This window comes from Culex pipiens, unplaced genomic scaffold (genome assembly GCF_016801865.2).
Source record: "Culex pipiens pallens isolate TS unplaced genomic scaffold, TS_CPP_V2 Cpp_Un0102, whole genome shotgun sequence".
Taxonomy (NCBI): Eukaryota; Metazoa; Arthropoda; class Insecta; order Diptera; family Culicidae; genus Culex; species Culex pipiens.
Genome location: NW_026292919.1, coordinates 1 through 24,437, shown reverse-complemented (window position 1 = coordinate 24,437; position 24,437 = coordinate 1). Strand labels below are relative to the sequence as shown.

At 43.9% G+C, this 24,437-nt stretch overlaps 1 protein-coding gene and 1 long non-coding RNA gene across 3 annotated transcripts; one reads left to right on the top strand and one right to left on the bottom strand.

Moving 5' to 3' along the window:
• Positions 1 to 336: 336 nt before the first annotated feature.
• Positions 337 to 24,431, top strand: LOC120427588 (BRCA2-interacting transcriptional repressor EMSY; the record flags this gene model as incomplete). The annotated part of the gene is made up of 4 exons (XM_052711537.1): positions 337 to 768; positions 938 to 1,112; positions 22,848 to 23,214; positions 23,271 to 24,431. Coding segments are annotated over exons 1-4 (1,764 nt in total), but the record flags the coding sequence as incomplete, so codon positions are not given.
• LOC120427615 (uncharacterized) lies at positions 20,222 to 21,420 on the bottom strand. 2 transcript variants are annotated; one of them, XR_005606927.2, is made up of 3 exons: positions 20,935 to 21,420; positions 20,558 to 20,876; positions 20,222 to 20,502 (listed from the first exon to the last, which is right to left on the bottom strand). It is a non-coding gene; the product is annotated as an uncharacterized LOC120427615 (long non-coding RNA). The 2 variants fall into 2 exon arrangements; XR_005606926.2 differs by having other exon boundaries at positions 20,222 to 20,654; positions 20,716 to 20,876.
• Positions 24,432 to 24,437: the final 6 nt, after the last annotated feature.

Genomic DNA, 24,437 nt, shown 5'->3' with positions numbered 1-24,437 from the left:
GTAACCTGACTGAAAAATCGTTCTAGAGGAAAATTGAGTAACTTTGAGTAACATTGAGTAATTGTGAGAAATTGAGTCACTCAGTTACTCTTTGTCCTACCCCTTGGGTTTTAGTATACTTATTAATATAATAAGTAAAGTTTTTATTAGTTTCTTCCCCCTTGCATGGATCTGTGTTATGTGGATTTTGCGTGTATCTTTGTTTCTGATGGTGTTCATTTTTTCCCACCCAAACAAACACCCCTCGTTTGGCGTTTGTTTTGAAGCGTCGCCGCAACTTTTGTCAGTGCTGCCGCACGCATCATGAGGAAAAAAGTTGGTGTTGCCAGCGATGAGTTTTGACGTTTCATAAACAGAAATGGAAGAGGAGGGCATATTATGCGAGTGTTGAATTTTTGTACGACGGATTTCTTCGCTTGTTTTGGAATCGTCGCCCAGGAGAAGTGTTTTCCCGTGCCGTGGACCCGACCGCGGGTCAGCTATGTAAAGACATTTTGAACCGTGTGGTGTGAGCAGCAGTGCCATTTGTCCCAGGGTGCCCCCGCGGAACAAGCCCCCTAGGAAAATCGCGCCGCGCACACACGCCAAAAAGTGGTGCCCGAACGAAACGAAACGAAAGTGGCGTTTGCGAGGCAAAACTGAAAAACGCCAACAGAAGGACAATTTTTGTGACCCCTAGAGTGTGTGAGAGCGCGGAGTTGGGCAGGATGTGGCCCCTCAAGCTGGACATGACCCGGGACGAGAGCCGCGGGATGTTGCGTCGGTTGGGTAAGTTTTGTGGCCGCGCAATTTTTGCCATTTTCGCCTTCCCTGCTTGGGAGCTTGCCTTTGCCTAACAATATTTTCTGCTCTTTCATCTTCGCCTGCACCCTGTGTTGGATTCGATTGGAACTCGGTGCTTCTCGGGGATGGCCCGTCCCGATGGTGGCCGCAACAGAACTGGACACGTACTCCAGCGTGATGAGTACGTTCCGGGCGCAGGGTGCGCTTTGCAAGGAGAAGGCACGCATCCTCGAGGAACTGCGGAAGCTGCTGCATATTTCGCAGGACCGCCACAAGGCCGAAGCGCGGCGGGTGGCCAACGACGAGCGGCTCACGACGGTGGCCGAAATGTGAGTACGAAGGGGGAGTGGACGAGGCCGTTTTGTAAACATAAGCGTAATTTTAAGTGTTTTATTCTGTGTAACAGAATCTGGGGCGAATAGGGACATTCGCGAAGAAGAAATTTGCTGAACTTTAGTCGAGTTCAACACAGTAATGTTAATCGTTGAGCATTAATACTGCTCAAATTGCTGTCCCTATTCACCCCAGATGAGGTTTCACTGTGTTAAAAGGTGAAAACCGTAACACAATCAGTATAATTAAATAACTGGAGCAATTTTACACAACATCAAAGGTAAGTAGTGGAAAATGTCCGCTTTAATCAGAGGAAATTCTCGTACCGTATTCGTATTCTCGTTAAGATTTGTGTGCTGATTGCATGCAAATTGCCAGTTTCCCACTTCTCACCAAGTTATTTGTTACTTGATTTCAGTATAAAAACGCTGTTCAAAATCAGAAATCTATTCTCTCTGTGACTCTTATTTGAGCTCTACCTGCAATAATAAATCTTAAACAGTTATCAAAATGCAGTATGATGACAAATCCAAAACTGGAAACTATTCGAACTTCATTTTACAGCTACACTTAAAATCCGATAGTTTGACACCCTTGAGTTTGTATTCCGTTGGTTTGGCAAAATCAATTTAACATTCGCCATCCCCAAACACCCCTTTTCCCCCTTTTTTAACTAATTGGTAAGGCTAGTGATTTTTCGCGATTTCGCGGAAGCCGCGTAATCCGTGAAATTTAGTAAATACCGTGAAATGCCGCGAAATTTGAAATAGTTGTAAGAAAAATTGCTTTTCAGAGCAATAAAGCATTGATTTTTTTTTTATTTGTAAGCTTTGTAAAGCAAATTGGGTCCTAAAGCTCTATATAAATTTTAATATACATCGGTAAAAAAACACGATTAAAAACCATTTCTGACCACTTTTTTTCATTTTAATGCAAAAAAAAAATCATAATACAACATTTTTTCGATGGATCAACTATGGTCCTCTTGGAACGAGCTGTCAAGTAGGACCTTATCTGTCAAGAAGGATCGCGAAGATGATTTTTCAAAATTGATCTAAAAATTAAATCCTTTGCAGTCGTACAAAGAGTCATTTTACAAAGAAAAATAAGCTTTATCGCTCTGAGCAATAATATCCAAAAATTTAAGCTTAATTTTAGGACCCAATTAAACAAAAATGCAAGGCAAATTTAGATTTTTTTTTTTTTTGAAGATATCGTTCATTACAATATTTTTCGATGTATAGATAATTAATTGAAAATTTCTAACAAAATCTCTTGACTTCACAAAAATGTATAATAACGTTATTGAAAACTGCAGGGTGGCCACTCAAGTCGGGAAATCGGGAAAGTCGGGAAAAAGTCGGGAATTCGTCAAAATCCGCCAAAAATCGGGAAAAAGTCGGGAATTTTTGATTTTATGTCAAAAAGTCGGGAATTCTGAGCTTTTTTTACTCTTGAATAAATTTTGTAATATTTTGTACAATTCTCAAATTGAATTCACTCATTTCTGCTTTAGTAACTTACTTTAAATTTAAGGTTATTTTCACTATTTCAATATATTTGAGTATGGAAAAGCTGTTTAAGACCTTTAAAATCTTTATGAATATTGGAGTCTGACACAGATTTTCATGATATTTTTGGTTAAATATTTGTAATTGTTTAACTAAATTCATTAAGTAATTGAAAATGTGTTTTTTTTCAAATGTTGCCCTTGAACTTTTTTTTGTGAGGATGGGTAAATTACCTACCATACTGCCCATGATCGCATAAATGTCCCATATGCATTTTCATCACTTTTGAGTTATTGATGCAGTTTTGTTCAAAATCGTGTGCTCTTTCAAAAAAGCCTATAACATCCAGTACTTTGTTTTAGAAATCAGGAGTAAATCCAGTTTTTTTTGTGAAAACTTAACACGTAGCCTTATGCGTGGGACAAACTTCAAATGCGTTTTTCTCAGCTTGCTGTTTTTGCATATGGGACATTTATGCGAACATGGGCAGCATAGATAAAGCTTGATTTTCAGTTTGCGGAAAACTTAAATATCGAATAAAATCCAAAATTGAAAAAGATTTTTACGTTTTGAAAACATAAAGAAAATATTGAAATTGCAAAAAAATAATCCAAGAAATTTTGAGTTCTTGCATAATTATTTAAAAAAATTGTCTCTTCAAACAGTCGCTTAAAATAAGTGGGAAAACATAAAATCATATCAAACTGAATTTTGATTGAAAAAAAAAAACAGTTAAATACTGACTACTAGAAAAATTAACATTGATTAAAAAATTCAATATAAAAAATTACATAATTAAAAAGGGAACTTGGCAAAAACATTTTCTTTTATGAATTCCTTGACATTTTTCTTAATCCTTTGAATGAATATTAACAGCAATTACGTTTTAATCATTCTTTGATTTAAAATGATGATGAAGTTAAAAAAAATATCAAAAACTATACGTTTGCCAATTTAAAAAATATCATGGAAGTTGTAAGTATTGTTGAACTTTCGATTATTTTTTCAAAGACTAATTGTTTGTGTTTCTACTCTAAATCATAATAATGAAATTAAATTTTTGAAGTTTTCATTATTATTTGTTGTTTAGTTTCTGTATTTTCAAAAAATGCCTATATTTGGATATTTTTTTAATTCATTTAGATTTTTTTTTTCGGTGGTTAATATTGACTTTTCTTATAGAAAGTTTTTTGTTTGAAATCATTCTTCAGATAAGAAGTCTGGAAAAAAGTCGGGAAAAAGTCGGGAATTTGAAAATGGAATTTGAGTGGTCACCCTGAAAACTACAGTAAAAAAAAAGTAAAAAAAAGCTACTGTTAAACGGGGTGACTTTGATAGCCGGGGTGACTTTGATAGGTTTGCGATTTTTCCGCCAAATGAAGATTACAATTAAAATACGTAAGGAATGGTTTAGAAACATACCGACCGTGGTAGAGAAGTGTTCAAAGTATCTCAAGAAGAACTTTTCATAAAATTTTAACAAGTTTAAATAGTTAGTTAACTATAGTTAAGAAAATTTTGATGAAAGTCATTATTTTAAACTTCTCAAAGTGTCATGATTTTCTCAATGAACATGATTTTTAATCGGAAAACGGAATGCATTTTCGGATTCTTTGGACAATTTTCCACTAGGAGAAGGTTAAATAAATTTGTAAATAATAAATAATATGTGTTTTTGAAACACCATTTAAAAAAAATCTCCAAATTTATAAGCAATTCCAGTTAAATAAATTTCATCTAAAATGTGAAAACTTGTGATTCGTGTTTCAAATTCTGTAAAAAAAAATAAATCGATAATTTTATAAAAAAAAACAGTTTTAACAAATTTTAGGCGAAATTTCGACTTTTTAACAATTTTACCTTAAATTTATATGTATTTTGATTAAAAGCTTATACACTTAGTTAACTAAATATAAAATTTTTTTTTCTTAAAAACTATATCAGTAAGTGATGGTACATTTAGGGTACAAATAAAGTTTGAATATCTTAAATATGATTTTAACAAGAAAAACTATGACTATCAAAGTCACCCCGGAATTAAAACTAAGAATTTTTAACGTAACTATTTTCAAAACATTATTGAAAAAACTTTTATTCCGAAATAGTGCATGGACTTTGTGTAGTCTACCCCAGTACATGTTTTAAAAATAACAATCTTGAGAAAAACCTTACCTGTTGGAAAATATGCTGAAAACAAATTGAAATTCTATCAAAGTCACCCCGGTTTACGGTATTTTATATTTTGAAGAGAAGAGAATTTTTATATTTGGTTATAAATGAAGTTTTTTAGGCTTAAAATACAACACAGGTTGAAGTAAAGTTTACTTTGAATTTTTTATGATATCATACAAATAAATATATTTTTTACTTTACAAATGAAATTTGCCTGATCTTTGTTTGATTGCAAAAAATATCTTTTTGCAATTCCGTTGTGAAACTACTTACTTTTCCTGTCATTCTTGAACGACGAAATTGCATACTTTTTTGTACCAAAAATAACAGAATCGAATAGCAACACTTTCCAAAATAAATGCTGAAAAGTTCTACTTTTCAGCACTCAAATGGGTGCTGAAAAGTTGAACTTTTCAGCACTTGTTTCGAAAAGTAACACTTTTCAACATTTTTTTTGATTTAAACGATTTATTGACAAAATACATGAAAATTTGACATAAAATATCACTCAGTGTGTGTTTTTTGGAATTGCAAAAAATGTTGTATGGAATTCGTTGCAAAACTGGATTTTTTCAACACTCTTCGTATTTATCCAACTCGGTGAACCTCGTAGGATAAATGTACGACTCGTGCTGAAAAAATCCTCTTTTTGCAACTTGTCGCAAAAACTAATATTATTTATTTATTTTACATTTATTTTGCTAATTCTACTTTTAGGTTTCGCTTCGATTTAGAAATGTTTTAGCAAAATCAATTTCGAAAATCTCATTAAGATTAAAATAGCTAAATCCCAATTGAGCTGAAGCAAATTCTGCATAATTTCAAGAAATTTAACCAATATTTTTTTGGAAATTGAATAATATTTGTGAGGTGGTTTTATTTGTATCTTGAACTACTGCTTACTTTTTTAGACACTTTGCTGTACATAAATATGCTTAAAATAAGTATTTTTATGTTTATTTTGAGCAGATTTTAGAGTGTCGTGAAATCCGTGGTTTCAAAAACTAACATCACGCGTAATTTTGATTATTTTTTTGCCGTGAAAAATCACTAGCGCTACTAATTGGTAATAATGCATAATTCGTGCTTGCCATTTCATTAGGGCACATAAATTTTATAAACAAGAGTGTGTCCCTTTCACACCTTATGTAAACTGTCATTTGAGTGAAAGGGATACACTATTGTTTACAAAAGTTATGTGCCCTTTTGAAATGTTAGGCTCCAATTTCGACTTGCATAATTTGTTTTCTACACTTGCAACAATTTACAGATCATTTGAGCAGTGTTTTTCCTTTTTTCATTACCACATCATATTGAATATTAGTAGGAACCTTTACGAAAAAAAATACCTTTCAATACCAGTGCTGAAAAGTAGACTAAAATGAGTGCTGAAAAGTTTAACTTTTCAACACCTGTATCGAAAAGTAACATTTTTCAATTTTTTTTTTGTTTTGAACGGTGAATTGACCTAACACATGGATGTTGGGCATAAAATTCCATTCAAAAAGCGTTTTTCGGAACTGCAAAAAATGTTATAAGCAAAAAATTTTTCAGCTCTCATCATATTTATCTAACTCGGTAAACCTCAATGAATAAATCTGGAGTTTTTTTTTTGAAAAGGTCCAATAAAACAAATTTTCAGTTTTTGCTTTTTGGGTGTTTTTTGATTCCCCTGACTCAAGGCGGTTTCAAAAACACTCAAAAAGCAAAAACTGGAAATTTGGTTTATTGGACCTTTTCAAAAAAAACTCCAGAAATGTACGACTTGTGCTGAAAAAATCTATTTCCTTCTATTCTATATTTCCTTCACTTCCATTGTTTTGAAACTTCACCTTTTACTTAAGGGGTTACATACATGTAAATCGTCAAAAATGTCCGAGGTTGGTGTGGGCACACATTTTATTTTTTTTTATAATCTGTCTGCAGGGCATTTAAATGTACATTTTCATATATTATCAAAATAAATATGAAGACATTTGAATGTACCATTGCCGAGATATAGCTATTTTAAGTTAGCAGTTTCAAAAAACGGGTGCCACGATATCTCAACACTGCTTTGACCAAATCAGCTCAAATTTTTGGTGAAAACTCGTTAAACTGGTCCCGTGTGCATGATGAAGGCCGATTTTCAAAATCTTAATTTTAATAAAAGATTATTAATTTTTATATTTTTCATATCAAAAAACGTCAGTTTTTGATTTTTGTATTTTTTTAAAAAGTAAAATTATAAAATCGGACTTCGTCATGCACACGGAATATGTCTTGGGAGTCTTCACTTAAAATTTCAGCCAATTTGGTCCATCCCATCTTGAGATATCGTGGCACCCGTAAATCAACTTCTTGTTTAGAGAAAAACGTTCAAAAAGTTTGACAGTTCGCTTTGCGCATGGCGAAATTGTGAACTTGAATCGTCTCTTACTCAGTCCAGTCATAAAATATCTTCGTGAAACTTTCAGGAGTTATTGAAAATCATCTTTTTAGTAAATTTAGTGAATTTTCTGTAAAATGAAATTTTGTGATTTTCTACATGTATGTAACCCCTTAAGCAAGTGCGGTTCGAGCCCTTACTCAATTTATGGAATGATTAAAGAATTAACACAAATATTACTATTGAGCAGTTCTCTCAGATTTCAGTCATTCGATTTTTTTTGTATTTTTTAATCCGACTGAAACTTTTTTGGTGCCTTCGGTATGCCCAAAGAAGCCATTTTGCATCACTAGTTTGTCCATATAATTTTCCATACAAATTTGGCAGCTGGCCATACAAAAATGATGTATGAAAATTCAAAAATCTGTATCTTTTGAAGGAATTTGTTGATCGATTTGGTGTCTTCGGCAAAGTTTTAGGTATGGATACGGACTACATTGGAAAAAAATGATACATGGTAAAAAAAAAATTTGGTGACTTTTTATTTAACTTTTTATCACTATAACTTGATTTACAAAAAACACTTTTTTTATTTTTTTTTATTTTTTGATTTGTTTTAGAGGACATAAAATGCCAACTTTTCGAGCGAGTTATGATTTTTTTAATCAATACTGTTTTTTTTCAAAAAATTGAAATATTGGTCGCAAAAAAATTTCAACTTCACTTTTCGATGTAAAATCAAATTTGCAATCCAGTTGCAAAGTAACCGCCGACCTTACAAGTCGCATTTTCAACGCCAGTCCGCAGTTTGTGTGCGCGTCGCCGCTTTTTTTAAAAATGTGCACCGTAGACAAAAACAGTGTGGTTCTGGATTTATATCAGGGTTGCAAAATCCCGATCTAGGTACCTGGACAACAACGCTACGGAAGTTCGTGTGCTTGACCTACCTCTAGGCATAAGCAATGACGACGTAGTCAAAGTGATGAGTAAATACGGCGAAATTTTGACCATCACCAACGACCGCTGGATTAACTTCTTCCCAGGAGTCCCAAATGGAGTTCGGACCCTGCGGATCTTGCTGAAACAGCCAACGCCGAAATCAATCACTATAAACAATGCTGCTGCAGCAGTGACGATTATAGGCAAAAAATCGCTTTGCAAACTCAAAGCAAAGAACAAAAAATGTGCGGATTCGAGTAAAAAGGTGAACCAAAAAAGCAGTACACCACCGATTGAACCTGAGCCAAGCAGCAGCAGCAGCAGTAAAAGCAAAAACAGTGATCCTGACCTATATGCAATGCAAACAAGTGAAATTGACGAAGAAGACAACGATGGATTCGAGACCGTGCTTTCTAAGCACACTCGCAAAACCCGGAAGCGCTTACAGGCATATTTGGACACGGATGACGAATTAACAACAAAACGAAGAGAGATGGCTGCAGATGAAACAGATGAAGAAGATGAAGATGTCATAAAAGCAAAATATTATAAGAAAAAATGTTGTGAGATAACTTCTAAATCCCTGGAAGAAGAGGACGAAGATATACTTGAAGAACTTGATAATTCACTCTCTAAATATTCCGCTAAATCACAGAGTAATCCAGAGGGAGCACTGGCTTTTAATTTATGGTTGCGTTACGCGGTACATCGTGGTACATCGCCCCTTCAGCAAAATGTCGCTTGTCGTAACGCTCGGAGCAAACTGACGTTCAATGCGTTACATTTTTTGCACAGCGATCTAGTCGGCTAGATGACATTGTAAGGTTGTCAAAAATTTTCACATTCCCGATATCAACAAAGTTATTTTCTCTGATGACTCTTAAATATTGAATTGAATAAATTGATAACGAAAAAAATGGAGAAATGAAACAGAAGGCCAAAAAAATTTTCACGAAAACATTAACGAGATTTAAGTGTGAGATTATTTTTCTAACCTGTTACGGTGCACCATCCGATTGAAGTCAAATATCTACTTGTGACCGAAGCGTGTGCAACACAGCAAATTTTACGTGGCTTGTTATCAAAATCGGCAAATACTGGGATTTACTTGATAGTTTCTTGCCGAGCCGAAACAGCGTTTATAGCTGAAAGGCTCGTTAATTAGGACAACTAACTAACTGATAATTTCAGCAATTTTTGGCGAATAACGTCAAGGGAACAACAAAGATATGGATGTGTTGAAACAATTAATTTTGGAGGTACATTACGTTTTGTTGTTTTCATCTTTGTCTAACTTTCCTCATTTCTGTGATTAGAGACATTGTCAGTTTTATTGATGGAAGTGACGACTAAATGCAATGCTGAAGAAACAAGTATTGTTTTTCATGTGTATTTTTGTCATTCCAATTGAAATGTTTTGTCACAATAAGACCGAAATTGATCTACGAGCACTCGAGACTCAGCTATTAATTCATCCCCATTAATTTGAGCTAACGAAGTGACTCCAGGAATTCCCAAATACCGACAGCATTCTTCTTTTCTACAAACAATTCAAACTGCAAACAAAGTTCAAGATTTTTCTCCTGATTCTAAATTGATTATTTTTATAAATTTTGAAAAGAGGAACTCACATTTCCAACAACCAATGCTATTCAAAGCTTTGCACTTGTCAAAACAAAGTCAAGTAGAAAAAACCGGAGTTTACTATGATGAAAAATTTTCTTAACCAGGCTGGTAACGCTCAAACATAACGCCACTAGCTGCTATGATTCCAAAGGGTAAACCCGTAACGGAGCCAAACATTTGAATGACTTTTGTTCGGACTGCTCCCTCTGGATTACTCTGTGGCTAAATATTTGAAACATAGACAGAAATCGTTAGACAACAGGCATGGCAACAATTATTGAAATATCGCCAGACAAGTGATTTAAAACTCTGTAATCTTTCCTCTTTCACTATCCACCTTGAAGAGACGAATGCACAATGGTGTAAAGTCTCTATAATAAAACAAAAAAAAATTGCAATCAAAAAGTACTTTATTGAAATTTTGATAAAGTGCATCGTTTTCAAGTTAAATCCATATTTGAGTGACTTTTTTGAAAATAGTCGCAGTTAATAATTTTTTAAATTAATGCACATTTTTGCCCACTTTTGAAAAAAATATTTTTGAAAAGCTGAGAAAATTCTCTTTTTTGAACTTTGTTGATACGACCCTTAGTTGCTGAGATATTGTAATGCAAAGGTTTAAAAACAGGAAAATTGATGTTTTCTAAGTCTCACACAAACAAGCCACCATTTTTTAATGTCGATATCTCAGCAACTAATGGTCCGATTTTCAATGTTAAAATATGAAACATTCGTGAAATTTTCCGATCTTTTCGAAAAAATATTTTCAAAAATTTTAAATCAAGACTAACATTTTAAAAAAGCGTAATATTGAATGTTTGGCCCTTTTAAAATATTAGTCTTGACTTGAAAGTTTTGAAAATATTGTTTTCGAAAAGATCGGAAAATTTCACAAATATTTCATGTTATAACATTGAAAATCGGACCATTAGTTGCTGAAATATCGACATTAGAAAATGATGGATATTTTTTTTTCAAAAGTGGCCAAACATGTGCAATAATTAAAAAATAAAAGAAAAACTGCGACTATTTTCAGAAAAAAATTACTTAAAATTGGCCTTAACTTGAAAACGGTGCCTCTTATCAAAATTTCACTAAAGTAATTTTTGATTGCAAATTTGATTTTACTTCGAAAAATGAAGTGGAAAAATTTTGGCGACCAATATTTAAATTTTTTTAAATCAGTATTGATTAAAAAAATCATAATTCGGTCAAAGTTTTTTTGCACAACCTGGAAATTTCTGAAAAGTTGGCATTTAATGTCCTCTAAAACATATAAAAAAATAAAAATAATGTTTTTTTTGCAAATCATGTTAGGCGTCATTCATAAAGTATGTCACGCTCTAGGGGGGGGAGGGGGGTCTGAGAAAGTGTGACATTGTGTGTTATAAGTATGCGTGACAAATGGGGGGAGGGGGGGGGTAAATTTTGGGTGATTTTAGCGTGACGTACTTTATGGATGAAGCCTTATAGTAACAAAAAGTTAAATAAAAAATCACCAAAAAAATTTTCACCGTTGTTGTGAGACTTTCTTCAAACTAGCTCAGAAAGGCGGTACCAACCCAACAAGTGCAAGTTTCTGCATATCACTGTATTTTACCGTACAACTATGAACATCACGTTCGCCGTAGCGATTCTTAAACTCTAAATCAGGCCTGATTTTCTTACTCACTCATGCTTGGCTTCTTTTTCTTCGGCACCCGCGTGCTCGCACGTCGCTGGACAGCCACACCGACGAACGCGTACTCTGTCTTGGCCGCTCGCGGCCCACAGGATCGCTGCACGCAGGTGATCTAGGCGATCACCTTCTTGCCGCCTTCCGCAGACGACACCAGCCGCAGCTTCTTTGCTCGTTCCGGGCGCGCGTGTCGACTTGGCCCGCTCTGCTCCTGACCACGTGGGCTGGTCTGCCCGCGGTGAACTCGACTGCCCCACACTTCTTCAGCACCGGTCGACGCCGCTGCCCTCGCACAGCTGGCTAGCTGGCCTCTCTCCCGCGCCCTCGCGATTGGTGCCTGACACCAACTCGCCCCGCGTCTCTCGACGCTGTTGATCCGCCAAACGAATCCGATCGCTCGCGAAAACCCTCGCGGTGACGTCCCGGCCGTCTCGTGCAAGCTTCGCCCGTGTTGCTGCTCCGGTACCGCGCAGATTAGGGCCGTTCTAAGCCTCCGCAGAAAAAGGGATCCTACATGGGATGAGAAAGGTTCACCCATTAGCTGCCTCATCGACCCGGTTTTTGTTGCTGACTCACGCTCGCAAGCAATCCCTTTTGTTTTCCGCGGCCTTCTTTCTCCGCTCTCTTGATCTTCGGCGAGACTGGGCCTGGCTGGGAATAAGGAGTGTTAAATGGGTGTCTTCTTCCTCCCTACGAGCTGACTCACCGATCGTTGCTGAACTGGCCTTCGGTTCTGGACGATCCTCGTGGGTCTTCACACGGTTCTCTTTCACCGGTGTTCGAATGGTGATTTGGCAGCAAATCTGGCACAATAATGGATCGGATTAATGCAACGAAACTCCTTTTTTGCCCTTAGCAACTCACCGGCGTTCCTTCGGCGTCCTGGTGGTCTCTGGACGGGGTGGTTACCGCTTCCAGCGGTGTGCTTGGACGTTTCCGGTGCCCTTGGTCCTTGTTCCGATACTCTGGCACGACCGTCCCACGTGTGGGTGTGCCTGCACGCTTGCGAGGATGCGCTCGAGCCGCTGCTGGCAAAAAACGAGATATAGTGCGATCCTCCGAGGTTCTAACGCGGTCACTCACCCGACGCTGTCTCAGCCTATCAGGTGATCCGCGGACGTTTCGTGGCTGTTCCGTGCGGCTACAAGGCGAACAATCCAGCCCGGTTCCTCCTTCGGCTGGCGAGCTCTTCTGTGGCGTTGGCCGCACCAATTTCCCCCGATACGGCAACTGCACACACGCGCGACGCACTTGCACGTGGTTTTTTCCGCGCAGCGTACGGAACGATCCGCACCAGATGGATTTGCGATGGTTTCTGATGGCAGCTGGCTTTTTCTGCAGCGACGGAAGTGTTGTCCTTTTCCCCCTGCTGGTGTGAGCGAGTCGCGACGATTGTGTGTTGTGGTTGCGGCGCAAGAAAATTGTAGCACGCGTTGTGCTGTCAAGGCGATCCTCGGTGGCGAATTGTGTTCGATGTTTTTGCACGCTTAATGTTTTTCCTTGTTTGCGCACTTATTACTCTTTCTAACTGTCTAACTTTACTCGAATATTCTACGATCTGCTTACACATTACACAGTCCTACCATTTGGGCAAAAATTTTCCGTGTGGTACGGTAGTTCCACACGGAAAATTTTCAAACTTCACTTCCTTTCGAAGCGTGCTGGAGGCCAATTCTGATCGGTGTGAATTACATCACAAACAAACTAACAAAACTTCAGTGCGAGAGCCCGCCTTGCTCTCCAAATCTTGATCAAGCGATACTAAACGTAAACAAACTCGAAGCTGTGACTGCACGGCCACACAGAGAACGATCAGTTGGCCAACGATGACCTGGCCCAGAGCGCCTCCAGCGCAGTTCTTGTTGCATCCTTCTGGCGTGCCCCCAAATGGCAACATTCAATGATCTTTACAGCTAATAATCTGAAGATTAACTGCAAGCTCTACATCTAACATTGAACAATAAATAACGAAAGGATTAGGGATAAATTGCTTAGAATCTAGGTGTCAAAATCGGTGGAGAGAACGATTAGCACTCTAGAAGCTCTCAAACGACAAAGTCGACATAGTCGTGAGAGAGTGGTCGATTCCCGGAGGTTTGAGAGGATTTCCCCGTCTCCTATCACCATGAGTCCGGCTAAGGGTTAAATCCAGCGGTTTCCCGACTGAACATCCGCGCCCTAGATTCGCGTTGCTTTTGATGGTAGTGTCATGGTGATGCCTCAACGACCGAAGACCTGAGAGTGAGCTGAATCGTGACGACACTGGACGAATTGTGCCGGTCCAGGCGAGAGAAAGTGTTTTACCCCTAGGTGTTTTGAGAAGTTTGGAGCTGGCACGCTCATAGCAAGATTTCTGATCTGAATCGGGTTTTTCTCGCCGACGCTTGCGCTCAGGGCCCAAGAAGCGCTTGTGCTCGGTGGTTGTTGTGGTTTCTTGTCCGGTTTCCTCCAGCGTCAGCGTTCCCGGGGTGTCGGTTCTCCAGCGGCTGTCCTGCGTCGAAGCTGCTCCAGTTGCTGCCCTCCTGCGGTCAGTGCGTGCTGCGTCCAGAACCTCTGCACGAGGCTTGTCTTCGTCGGCACTGCACTACACGGTAAGCCAGTGCTGTTACTGTTGTCCTCGGCGCGCTTCAACGTTCCGGACTCTCCTACTGGTTCCTCGCTATCCCGGTTGCTTGCGCTGTGCTTCGCACCGTGTGTTGTTTGGTCTGGTCCTCCTCGCGTGGTATGAAGGCTACATAGCTGGCTGTGTCATACCGCTGCAAAACAGCTTGATGACTTTTCTCCTCCTCGTTCCTCAGATGACATGTTTACCGCTTTGCGTGTTTGTTGTTCTTGTCGATCTGGTTAGCAACCTTTTGGTTGCAGACATAGCTTTGGGAATGTAGAATCAGTCGGACTTCAGGTCTTTGGCGTGGTACCGTCCTCGCTTGCCACTCGAGATGTCCTCCAGCTCGTACAGGTTGTGGCCGAGCACCGCCTTCACGATCGCCGGAACGTACTTCGGGTTGAGCTTCTGGTTGACGTGATCTGCTTTAGACGACAACGAGAACAGCTTCCGCCAAACAAGTTCTCCCACTTTGAACGACACGGCTCGAGTGCGCAGGTTGTATCGCTGCTTGGACTTCTCGTGGTTGTTCTTGATCTTCTGGATGACGAACTCGTGGATTCGCTTGATTTTCGACAGACGCAAATCCTGTGCGAGCTTTGGGTCGTCCGGCGCGTTCAGATCTTGCTGTTTGTACAGATCGGTATGCAGAATCAGGTCCCTTCCAAAATTCGCAAAGTGCGGGCTTACCCCGGTGGCTTCGTGCTTCGCGCTGTTGATCGCCGCAACAATCGACGGCAAGTTCTCGTCCCAGGAACGGTGATCCTCGTCGAGCAGTGCTCGGATGCAGGTGACCAGCACTCTGTTGACGCGCTCGGCGTTGTTGACCATCGGGCAGTAGTATGCGGTGGTCATGTGCTCGATCTTGTGCCGTGCGAGAAGCGATTTGAACGCTGCTGACACAAACTGCTTGCCGTTGTCGCTGAGCACGATCCTTGGCCTGGAATAACGCAAAAAGACTTCTTTCTCCAAGAACGCCACCATCTTGCACGTGTCAGCGCTTCGCATGGGGTGCGCGATCACGTACTTCGTTACCCAGTCTACAATCACGAGCAGAACCGTGTTCCCGTCTTTCGACCTCGGCAGTGGACCCACAAAATCGATCGAGATGAGTTCCCAGGGCACGCGCGCTGGCTTGAGCTTTCCCATCGTCGGCATCATCTTGGTGTTTGGCGCTTTGCTGGCCTTACAGACCGCACAGGAGCGAACGTAACGACCAACGTCTTGCTGCATCTTTGGCCAGTAGTAGAAGTTCTGCAGCTTTTGCCACGTTTTCTGGAATCCCAAGTGCGCACCGGTCACCGAATCGTGGAACTTGCTGATCACGTCTGCTCTTTCGCCCAACGGCACCGCTTTCTTCCATTTGTGCACCGTATTTCCCAATTCATCCTTGCAGCGACAGTTCTTGTACAGCTCGCCGTTCGCAACTTTGAAGTCCGGAAACTTGTCCGGCTGTTTTTCCACGCTCTGCTTCATTCGCTTGTACCAGCTGTCGTCCATCGCCTTCACCGCAAACACCAGCGACGCAACAATCCTTGAGAGCGCGTCGGGGACGACGTTGCACGATCCTTTTCGGTACTCGATCTTGAAGTCAAACGCGTTTAGCCGCAAAATCCATCTGCACATCAGCGCGGTAGGGTTCTTGATCGATCGCAAGTACGTCAGAGCCGAGTGGTCGCAGTACACCGTGAATCTTACTCCTTCGACGTAACCACGAAAGTGTTCAATTGCTCTGATGACCGCTAAACATTCCCTTTCCGTCACCGAGTAGTTGCGCTCCGAAGCGGACAGCTTTTGCGAGAAGTACGCGATCGGATGTTCCTCTCCGTCGATCTCTTGCGCGAGTACCGCACCGATGGCCGTGTCGCTTGCGTCACACGCTATGTTGAACGGCTTCGAGTAGTCCGGCATGGCCAGAACGGGCGCAGACACTAGCAACGACTTCAGCTTCACGAACGCGTCCTCAGCGGCCGGAGTCCACTTGAACTTGACTTTCGCTTTCGTTAGCTCGGTGAGCGGTACTGCAATGCACGAGAAGTTGGCGATAAAACGACGATACCAACCGCAAAGCCCCAAGAAACGTTGCACGTCCTTTCTGTTCTCTGGTCTCGGAAACTTCACAATACACGCTACCTTGCCTTCGTCGACCTTCCAGCCGTTTTCGTTCAGCACGTATCCCAGGTACTTCATCTCGCTGCGGCAGAATTTCGACTTGTCTGGAGATATCGTAAGGTTTGCGTCCCTCAGTCGCTCGGCAACGATGTTCAGCAGCCTAAGATGTTCGTCAAAATTCCTGGAACAGATGATCACGTCGTCTAGGTAGTGGAAAACATGCGGCTCGAGATCGGCGAATAGATGCGTCATCAAGCGCGCCAGGGCTTGGCTCGCTGTACACAACCCAAACGGTACAACCTTGAACTGGAAGTGGCCACGTCCCGGTACAGTAAACGCTGTCATTGGTCTTGACTCCTTTTCCAGCGGCAACTGCCAGAATGCGTCCTTCAAGTCGATCGACGAGATGTACCTGCAGCCGCCCAGGTTGTTGATGATGTTGGCGATCTGTGGAATCGGGTGCCCTTCGTTCTGCATGATCGAGTTCAGGTAGCGCGCGTCCAGACACACTCTATACTGGCCCGTTTTCTTCTTCACCGCCACCAGCGGGTTGTTCCAGGGACTGAACATTGCTTCTTCGATCACGTCCAGCGCGAGCATCCGGTCGACCTCCTTGTTGACCTCATCCAGCACGTACTTCGACATGACGTAGACCCTCTGCTTCTTCGGTTTCGCCTCTCCAATGTCAATTCGGTGCACGTACTTCGTAGTGCGTCCGATCATGCCTTCCCGGCTACACGGAAACTTCGCGATCGCCTTGTCCAGCTGCCACTGTTCCTGCTTGTTGAGTTCTCGCATGGGTTCCGGATCCGGTTCGGTTTCGATTGGTTTTGTCGTGATCGAACAGCAGATTGCTTTGACTCCGAAGGCTTCCCAAAAGTTCATGCCGAGAATCAAAGAGTTTGGTAGCGAAGGGATCAGCAGAACTGGAATCGTTTCGTGTCTTCCGTTGTACGCTATTGGTAGGTTCGCAAACTCCTCGATCTCGTGGTTCGTTCCGTCCGCTGTTTGGATGCCGCCCTTGAGTGTTCCTCTCTTCAGCTGCAGTTCGTCTACGATGTCCACCCAAGCTCCTCCGAGAAGCGAACAGTTCGCTCCGCTGTCCAGCAGACCGGTGATCTCTTTGCCCAATATGTTGATCGTCGCGTGTGGACGGTTGTCGCTTCCGGTGTTGATGATAATTGAGTTGATGTGTTGGAGTTCAGGATAATTCGAGGGATTGTAGAATTGACGCGAGGAGGTTGAACCCTCTGCTACTGGCTCCCCGCTTGACCGTTTCCCTGTTCTGCGTAGCACTCCGGACAGTTTCTGAGCGTGTATCCTTTGCGGCCACATCTGTAGCAGAAGAACACGGCTTGCGCTTTGTCACAATCAGTGAAACGGTGTCCCTCTTCGTCGCAATTCCAACACAACAACGTGCCTTGTCTTTGTTCCGCCCTTGGTCTTGTCGCTACTTGTTCTGGACTACGCTGGTTGACTCGCGGTTGCGCGGACTCGCTTTGCTGATGGTTGTTTCTTGCCCCCATCGGCTGCTGTTCTTCTGCTACCGGATGTTGTTGATGGGATTGCCAACGCTGTCCTGCATAGTTTCCTCCTCTTCTGTACTGTTCGTTGCTGCGTTTCTGAAACTGTGTACGGATCGCACAAATCTGCTGCGTCAGTTGTTCTATCTGTTCCGTCCAATCGTCCTCGTCCAGGTTGTCCCGCTGGTCCGCGCTTGCTGCGTCGTATCTCCCTCGCCTGTCCTGGTTCTCTTCCCGACTGTCGATCGCATTCACCCTGCCGCCAAACCTCTGCCATCCTGCGTTGTTTGCTTGTGAGCGCTGCGAACCACTGGGTGTGGCCAGATTTGGCTCGAGAAGCGAACTGTGCGGGATTGGCGTTCGACGCTGGTGTGTGAGAAGCGTACGCGTGTCGTCATAGGCGTTGCAAACTTCGACCATGTCTTGGATTGTCTGCGGTCTTGCCGACGCCAGGATGGTTGCGTACTCTGGGTTCATGTTCTTTTTCAGTATGAAAAACTTGTCCTCCTGTGACATCGGCGGTTGCACGAAGCGGAAGAGCGCAGAGATATCCCGATAGTACTTCTGGAACTTTTCGTTTGCGCCTTGGTATCTCGACGATGCTTCTTCGCGCAGCAGCTGGCCGTGGTGGCTCGACAGGTACTCTTGGCGGATCATCAGCTTAAAGTTCTCCCAGGTGTCCAATTCTCCTTCGTTGAGCGCACGGCTGTACCAATCCAGAGCGTCGTCCTGCAGCAGGTGCTTGATCGCCCGCAGCAACATCGCGTTATTGACTCCTTCCGAGAGAGCGAATGATTCTACTCGATCCAGGAACGTGTTCAGGTTGGTAGAATCTTTCGTTCCACGGAACTTGAATGGCCAGTTGTGGATTGCCTTCGGAATTCGCGCGCCTTCGGCTGGTTGACGTTCGCGGCGAAGCAGATCACACAGTACCCGATCCCTCAGTTCGTTGTATTCTGCGTCATCGTTCCCCAGCCGTGGCGGTGGAGTAATGTCTCGTCCTAGGTTCGGTGGTAGTGGCTGAGGGTTGCGCTGATGATGATTCGGGTTGAAAATTGGCCGCCCTCGTCCTCGACCTAGCAAATGCGGCCTTGGATCGACCGGTAAGCCTTGTCCTCCACGTGCTTGTGCTGCTGCGTTGCTGGCTTGCGCCGAAGCTTGACCCGACAGAAGTAGCAGATCATTCACGCTTTGGTCCGATGTCCTTTTCGGGATGGCTCCGGTTGATGCTCCTCGCGCGCTTGCAGAACTTCCTCTCTCCATGCCCGACGAATCGCCCCCAACTGCACCTGCTAGCGATAGCTGATTGTTTTGCTGAGCGCTACCGCTGCTGACCGCTGTGCTGTTGTGCGCCGGCGCTGTGGAGTTTGAAACCGAACTGACACTGTACTGATTTGTTGACTGGTTGGCTGGGTAAAGAATTCGGAAAACTTGCCGTTTCGTACGCGTTATCGTGTCTCGCACTCCTGTCCATTCTTCTCGCATGTCCGCGGACGGCGGCGAAACCAGGGTGAGCCGATTGTAGTAATGGTTCAAGCGCGACACGATTGGTTCGAGGAAAGCGATATTGTTCCGTTCTATTCCGGTGATAATTTGGGGCAACAAACGATTGATCCGCGATTGACAGATTTTAATCTCCGACGAACCATCCACCACGTGAGACGAGGATGCGTAAATTCTCCCCGACTTCAAATCAGCTTGCATAACTTTCTCTAGTGTCGTACACTTAATTCTGTGCGTCATCGGCCCAAGGCCTGCTACACCACGAAGCTCTAACTCAAAGTTGAGTTCTTCATTGCTCAGATCAATGGGATTAACCTCCATCATCTTCGCTGAACTCTCAAAAGGTCTTCAAAGCAAAATTATCCCAAACAACAAGAACTTTAAAACATAACTTTAATTTTTGCCACAAATGGTTTACAAAATATCTACAACATGAATCGGTACGGTATCAGAAAAACTCACCACGACGGGCTTACAAAAATCTCATAATCTTACAAATACAGCATAAATTTGGTTCGAATTTAGTTGGGCGCCATTTGTTGTGAGACTTTCTTCAAACTAGCTCAGAAAGGCGGTACAAACCCAACAAGTGCAAGTTTCTGCATATTACTGTATTTTACCGTACAACTACAAACATCACGTTCGCCGTAGCGATTCTTAAACTCTAAATCAGGCCTGATTTTCTTACTCACTCATGCTTTGCTTCTTTTTCTTCGGTACCCGCGTGCTCGCACGTCGCTGGACAGCCACACCGACGAACGCGTACTCTGTCTTGGCCGCTCGCGGCCCGCAGGATCGCTGCACGCAGGTGATCTAGGCGATCACCTTCTTGCCGCCTTCCGCAGACGACACCAGCCGCAGCTTCTTTGCTCGATCCGGGCGCGCGTGTCAACTTGGCCCGCTCTGCTCCTGACCACGTAGGCTGGTCTGCCCGCGGTGAACTCGACTGCCCCACACTTCTTCAGCACCGGTCGACGCCGCTGCCCTCGCACAGCTGGCTAGCTGGCCTCTCTCCCGCGCCCTCGCGATTGGTGCCTGACACCAACTCGCCCCGCGTCTCTCGACGCTGTTGATCCGCCAAACGAATCCGATCGCTCGCGAAAACTCTCGCGGTGACGTCCCGGCCGTCTCGTGCGAGCTTCGCCCGTGTTGCTGCTCCGGTACCGCGCAGATTAGGGCCGTTCTAAGCCTCCGCAGAAAAAGGGATCCTACATGGGATGAGAAAGGTTCACCCATTAGCTGCCTCATCGACCCGGTTTTTGTTGCTGACTCACGCTCGCAAGCAATCCCTTTTGTTTTCCGCGGCCTTCTTTCTCCGCTCTCTTGATCTTCGGCGAGACTGGGCCTGGCTGGGAATAAGGAGTGTTAAATGGGTGTCTTCTTCCTCCCTACGAGCTGACTCACCGATCGTTGCTGAACTGGCCTTCGGTTCTGGACGATCCTCGTGGGTCTTCACACGGTTCTCTTTCACCGGTGTTCGAATGGTGATTTGGCAGCAAATCTGGCACAATAATGGATCGGATTAATGCAACGAAACTCCTTTTTTGCCCTTAGCAACTCACCGGCGTTCCTTCGGCGTCCTGGTGGTCTCTGGACGGGGTGGTTACCGCTTCCAGCGGTGTGCTTGGACGTTTCCGGTGCCCTTGGTCCTTGTTCCGATTCTCTGGCACGACCGTCCCACGTGTGGGTGTGCCTGCACGCTTGCGAGGATGCGCTCGAGCCGCTGCTGGCAAAAAACGAGATATAGCGCGATTCTCCGAGGTTCTAACGCGGTCACTCACCCGACGCTGTCTCAGCCTATCAGGTGATCCGCGGACGTTTCGTGGCTGTTCCGTGCGGCTACAAGGCGAACAATCCAGCCCGGTTCCTCCTTCGGCTGGCGAGCTCTTCTGTGGCGTTGGCCGCACCAATTTCCCCCGATACGGCAACTGCACACACGCGCGACGCACTTGCACGTGGTTTTTTCCGCGCAGCGTACGGAACGATCCGCACCAGATGGATTTGCGATGGTTTCTGATGGCAGCTGGCTTTTTCTGCAGCGACGGAAGTGTTGTCCTTTTCCCCCTGCTGGTGTGAGCGAGTCGCGACGATTGTGTGTTGTGGTTGCGGCGCAAGAAAATTGTAGCACGCGTTGTGCTGTCAAGGCGATCCTCGGTGGCGAATTGTGTTCGATGTTTTTGCACGCTTAATGTTTTTCCTTGTTTGCGCACTTATTACTCTTTCTAACTGTCTAACTTTACTCGAATATTCTACGATCTGCTTACACATTACACCGTTTATAATTTTTTTTCAGTGTAGTCTATATCTAATAGGGTGTTTCAGCCAAACAAAAAAGTTCTCAGATTACGGCAAACCGAGGTTCCCCTAGTAGAGGATACCCATAGGGACTCTCATGCCAAATATCAGCCCATTTGGTTGAGAATTGGCCTGTCCCCAGCGGTTTAAAGTTTACATGGAAATTACTATGGGATTTTTGTGCTTTTCGTTCAATCGTTCCTACAGGTCTGGGGACAACATGGATTCACTCGGAATAAAGACAGGTGGGTAGAGGATGGTCCAATGAACAAATTCCAGAAGGAATTAGGTTTGCCCATTCTGTCCCCAAGGTGCGCATTGGATCGACGTCCGGTGTCTCCAGAATCAACGATTCACCCTTCAAATGTACGCATTGTGCTTAGTATGCTATGATGGCTAGCTGTAAATTACGACGCCCCATGTCAGACGGTGAACACGTGGGGAAGCATCGATTGCATTATTATTACAAAATCATCATGTTACGTTATTTGGAATAGTTCAAATTGTTACAGGAACATCAAAAATTATAATTTTATTACTTTAAAGTATGTTTCTGAGCCGAAACTTGAGTTAATACTCTGCCACGTGTTCACCATCTGGCATGGGGCGTCGTAATTTTCAGCTAGCCGTCATAGCATACTAGGGACAATGCGTACATTTGAAGGGTGAATCGTTGATTCTGGAGACACCGGACGTCGATCCAATGCGCACCTTGGGGACAGAATGGACAACCCTAATTCCATCTGGAATTTGTTCATTGGACCATCCCCTACACACCTGTCTTTATTCCGAGTGAATCCATGTTGTCCCCAGACCTGTAGGAACGATTAAACGAAAAGCACAAAAATCCCATAGTAATTTCCATGTAAACTTTAAACAGCTGGGGACAGGTCAATCCTCAACCAAATGGGCTGATATTTGGCATGAGAGTCCCTATGGGTATCCTCTACTAGGGGAACCTCGGTTTGCCTGATTCTGAGAACTTTTTTGTTTGGATGAAACAGCCTAATATCTATACCTACAACTTTGCCGAAGACATCAAATCGATAAAAAAAAATCCTTCAAAAGATACAGATTTTTGAATTTTCATACACCATTTTTGTATGGACAGCTGCCAAATTTGTATGGAAAATTTATATGGACAAACTAATGATGCAAAATAGCTTCTTTGAGCATACCGAAGGCACCAAAAAAGTTTCAGTCAAATTTTAAAAATACAAAAAATAAAATTCTAAAAAAGACCGATTTCGTAGAGAATTGCTCTTTGAAAGGTACACAAAAGGCGTCCTTTTAACTAAATTTGGCCCAAAATCGACGGGCGACAAGTTAGCACGACCACGACGTAGTGTCAATTCTTCGTGAGGATGCACTGTCCTAAACTGTTTATTTTCTTTCGCAGCATTTCCGGCCCAAACAGCACCCAAGATTGGAGCCGCGAGGGTCGCCGCACGTTCCCCATCCTCCCGCGGACGGCCCCGTACACGGCCCTGTCCTACATCGCCAACACGGTCTGCGAGCAGATAACGCGCGAAAACAGCAAACTTCCGCACCCGTTCGAGACTTCGCAGAACCGCCTCCAGAAGGAGCAACAACAGGAAGAGGAACGCAAGCAGAAGCTGCTGCTGGAACAGGCAAAGCTGGCCCAAGCAGCGGTTCCGATTGAAATTAAAGAGGAAGCGGACGAACCGATGGTCGCGGCATTGCCAGCTGCTGCGCCGGAACCTACTCTGAACGTGGTGCATCCTCCCGTCGTAACGGCTGATCCGGTAAGATATTTGTGATTTCGAGTGGGTTCTTTATGGTGATTGTGATTTGCTTTCAGTTTGTCGAGGCCGCCAACAAGAGTTACATCAACAATGATCTGAAGCGATCGTACCCGATCGAGCCATTGCCGGCGCTCAGCTCGCCGGTTCCGATCGACGACGATTCGCCGCTGAGGAAGAAGCCACAGCTGTACCAGGAGCTGCAAAAGCAGGAACCGCTGATGCCGCCGCAGTCACCGATTGTGACCTTCCATCAGCAGTTCCCAACGCAGCAGCAGCAGCAGCAGATCCCAGCGGTAGCAACAGGTCCAATGTCACCCCACAATAACCTCACGTCGCCCAACAACTTTGGAATGGCTCCGATGGTGCCGATGCCTCAGAATATGAGCAACAACAACTTCAACAATCCGAAACCGGCGCAGGGCAGAAACAGCAATAAAAACACGGAACGACCCCGGAAGTCTTCCGTTTCGAAAAAGAACCAGAACAAGACGAAGACACCATATCAAACCAACAAACAGGCCGGCGGAAAGGCGAACAAGAATTCGATAGCACAAGCACAAATGCAGCAGCAGCAGCAGATGATGCCGGGAGGACCGATCGTGGCCCCGGGAAAGAGCCAGAAGGGCAACAACAACAACAGTGCCAACAGTCCCCATCTGATCCACTCGTACGCGAGTCCACTGATTCCGTACGAAATCCCGCAACAGCACCAGCCACAACTCGTGGGCGCCACCGCCGAAGTTCCCCACGAACCGCTGCAGCTGCAGAAGCATCTGACCTCGAACGCCGTCTACCAGCCGAACCAGCAGTACGGAATGACCCCGATCAAGTCGGCGCCGTACACGGGACCGTACCAGCAACCGATGGCCAGCATGCCGGCCCCGAATCCGGTCTACGGACAGCAGCACCAGATTCTGCCCTCGTCCAAGAAGGACATCCAGTATAATCTCACCAAGCTGAACCCGACCAACAGCTCCAAGAACAACGTCAACATCCCGCTGAAGCAGTCCGGCGGATCGTCGTCGTCGTCGCTCATGCAGGGCAAGGGTCATCCGTTGTTCAACTATCAGAAGAAATCTCCCTCGAAGAATGTGCTGATTCCGACCTCGTCGGCGGCCGCGGCTCTGGCCAGTTTCGGCATCCCCAAGAACATTCAACCCCGGAAGGATGTCCCGAAGTTCCGCGAGCCGGACCCGTCCGTCAACCCGGCGGACATTCCCAAC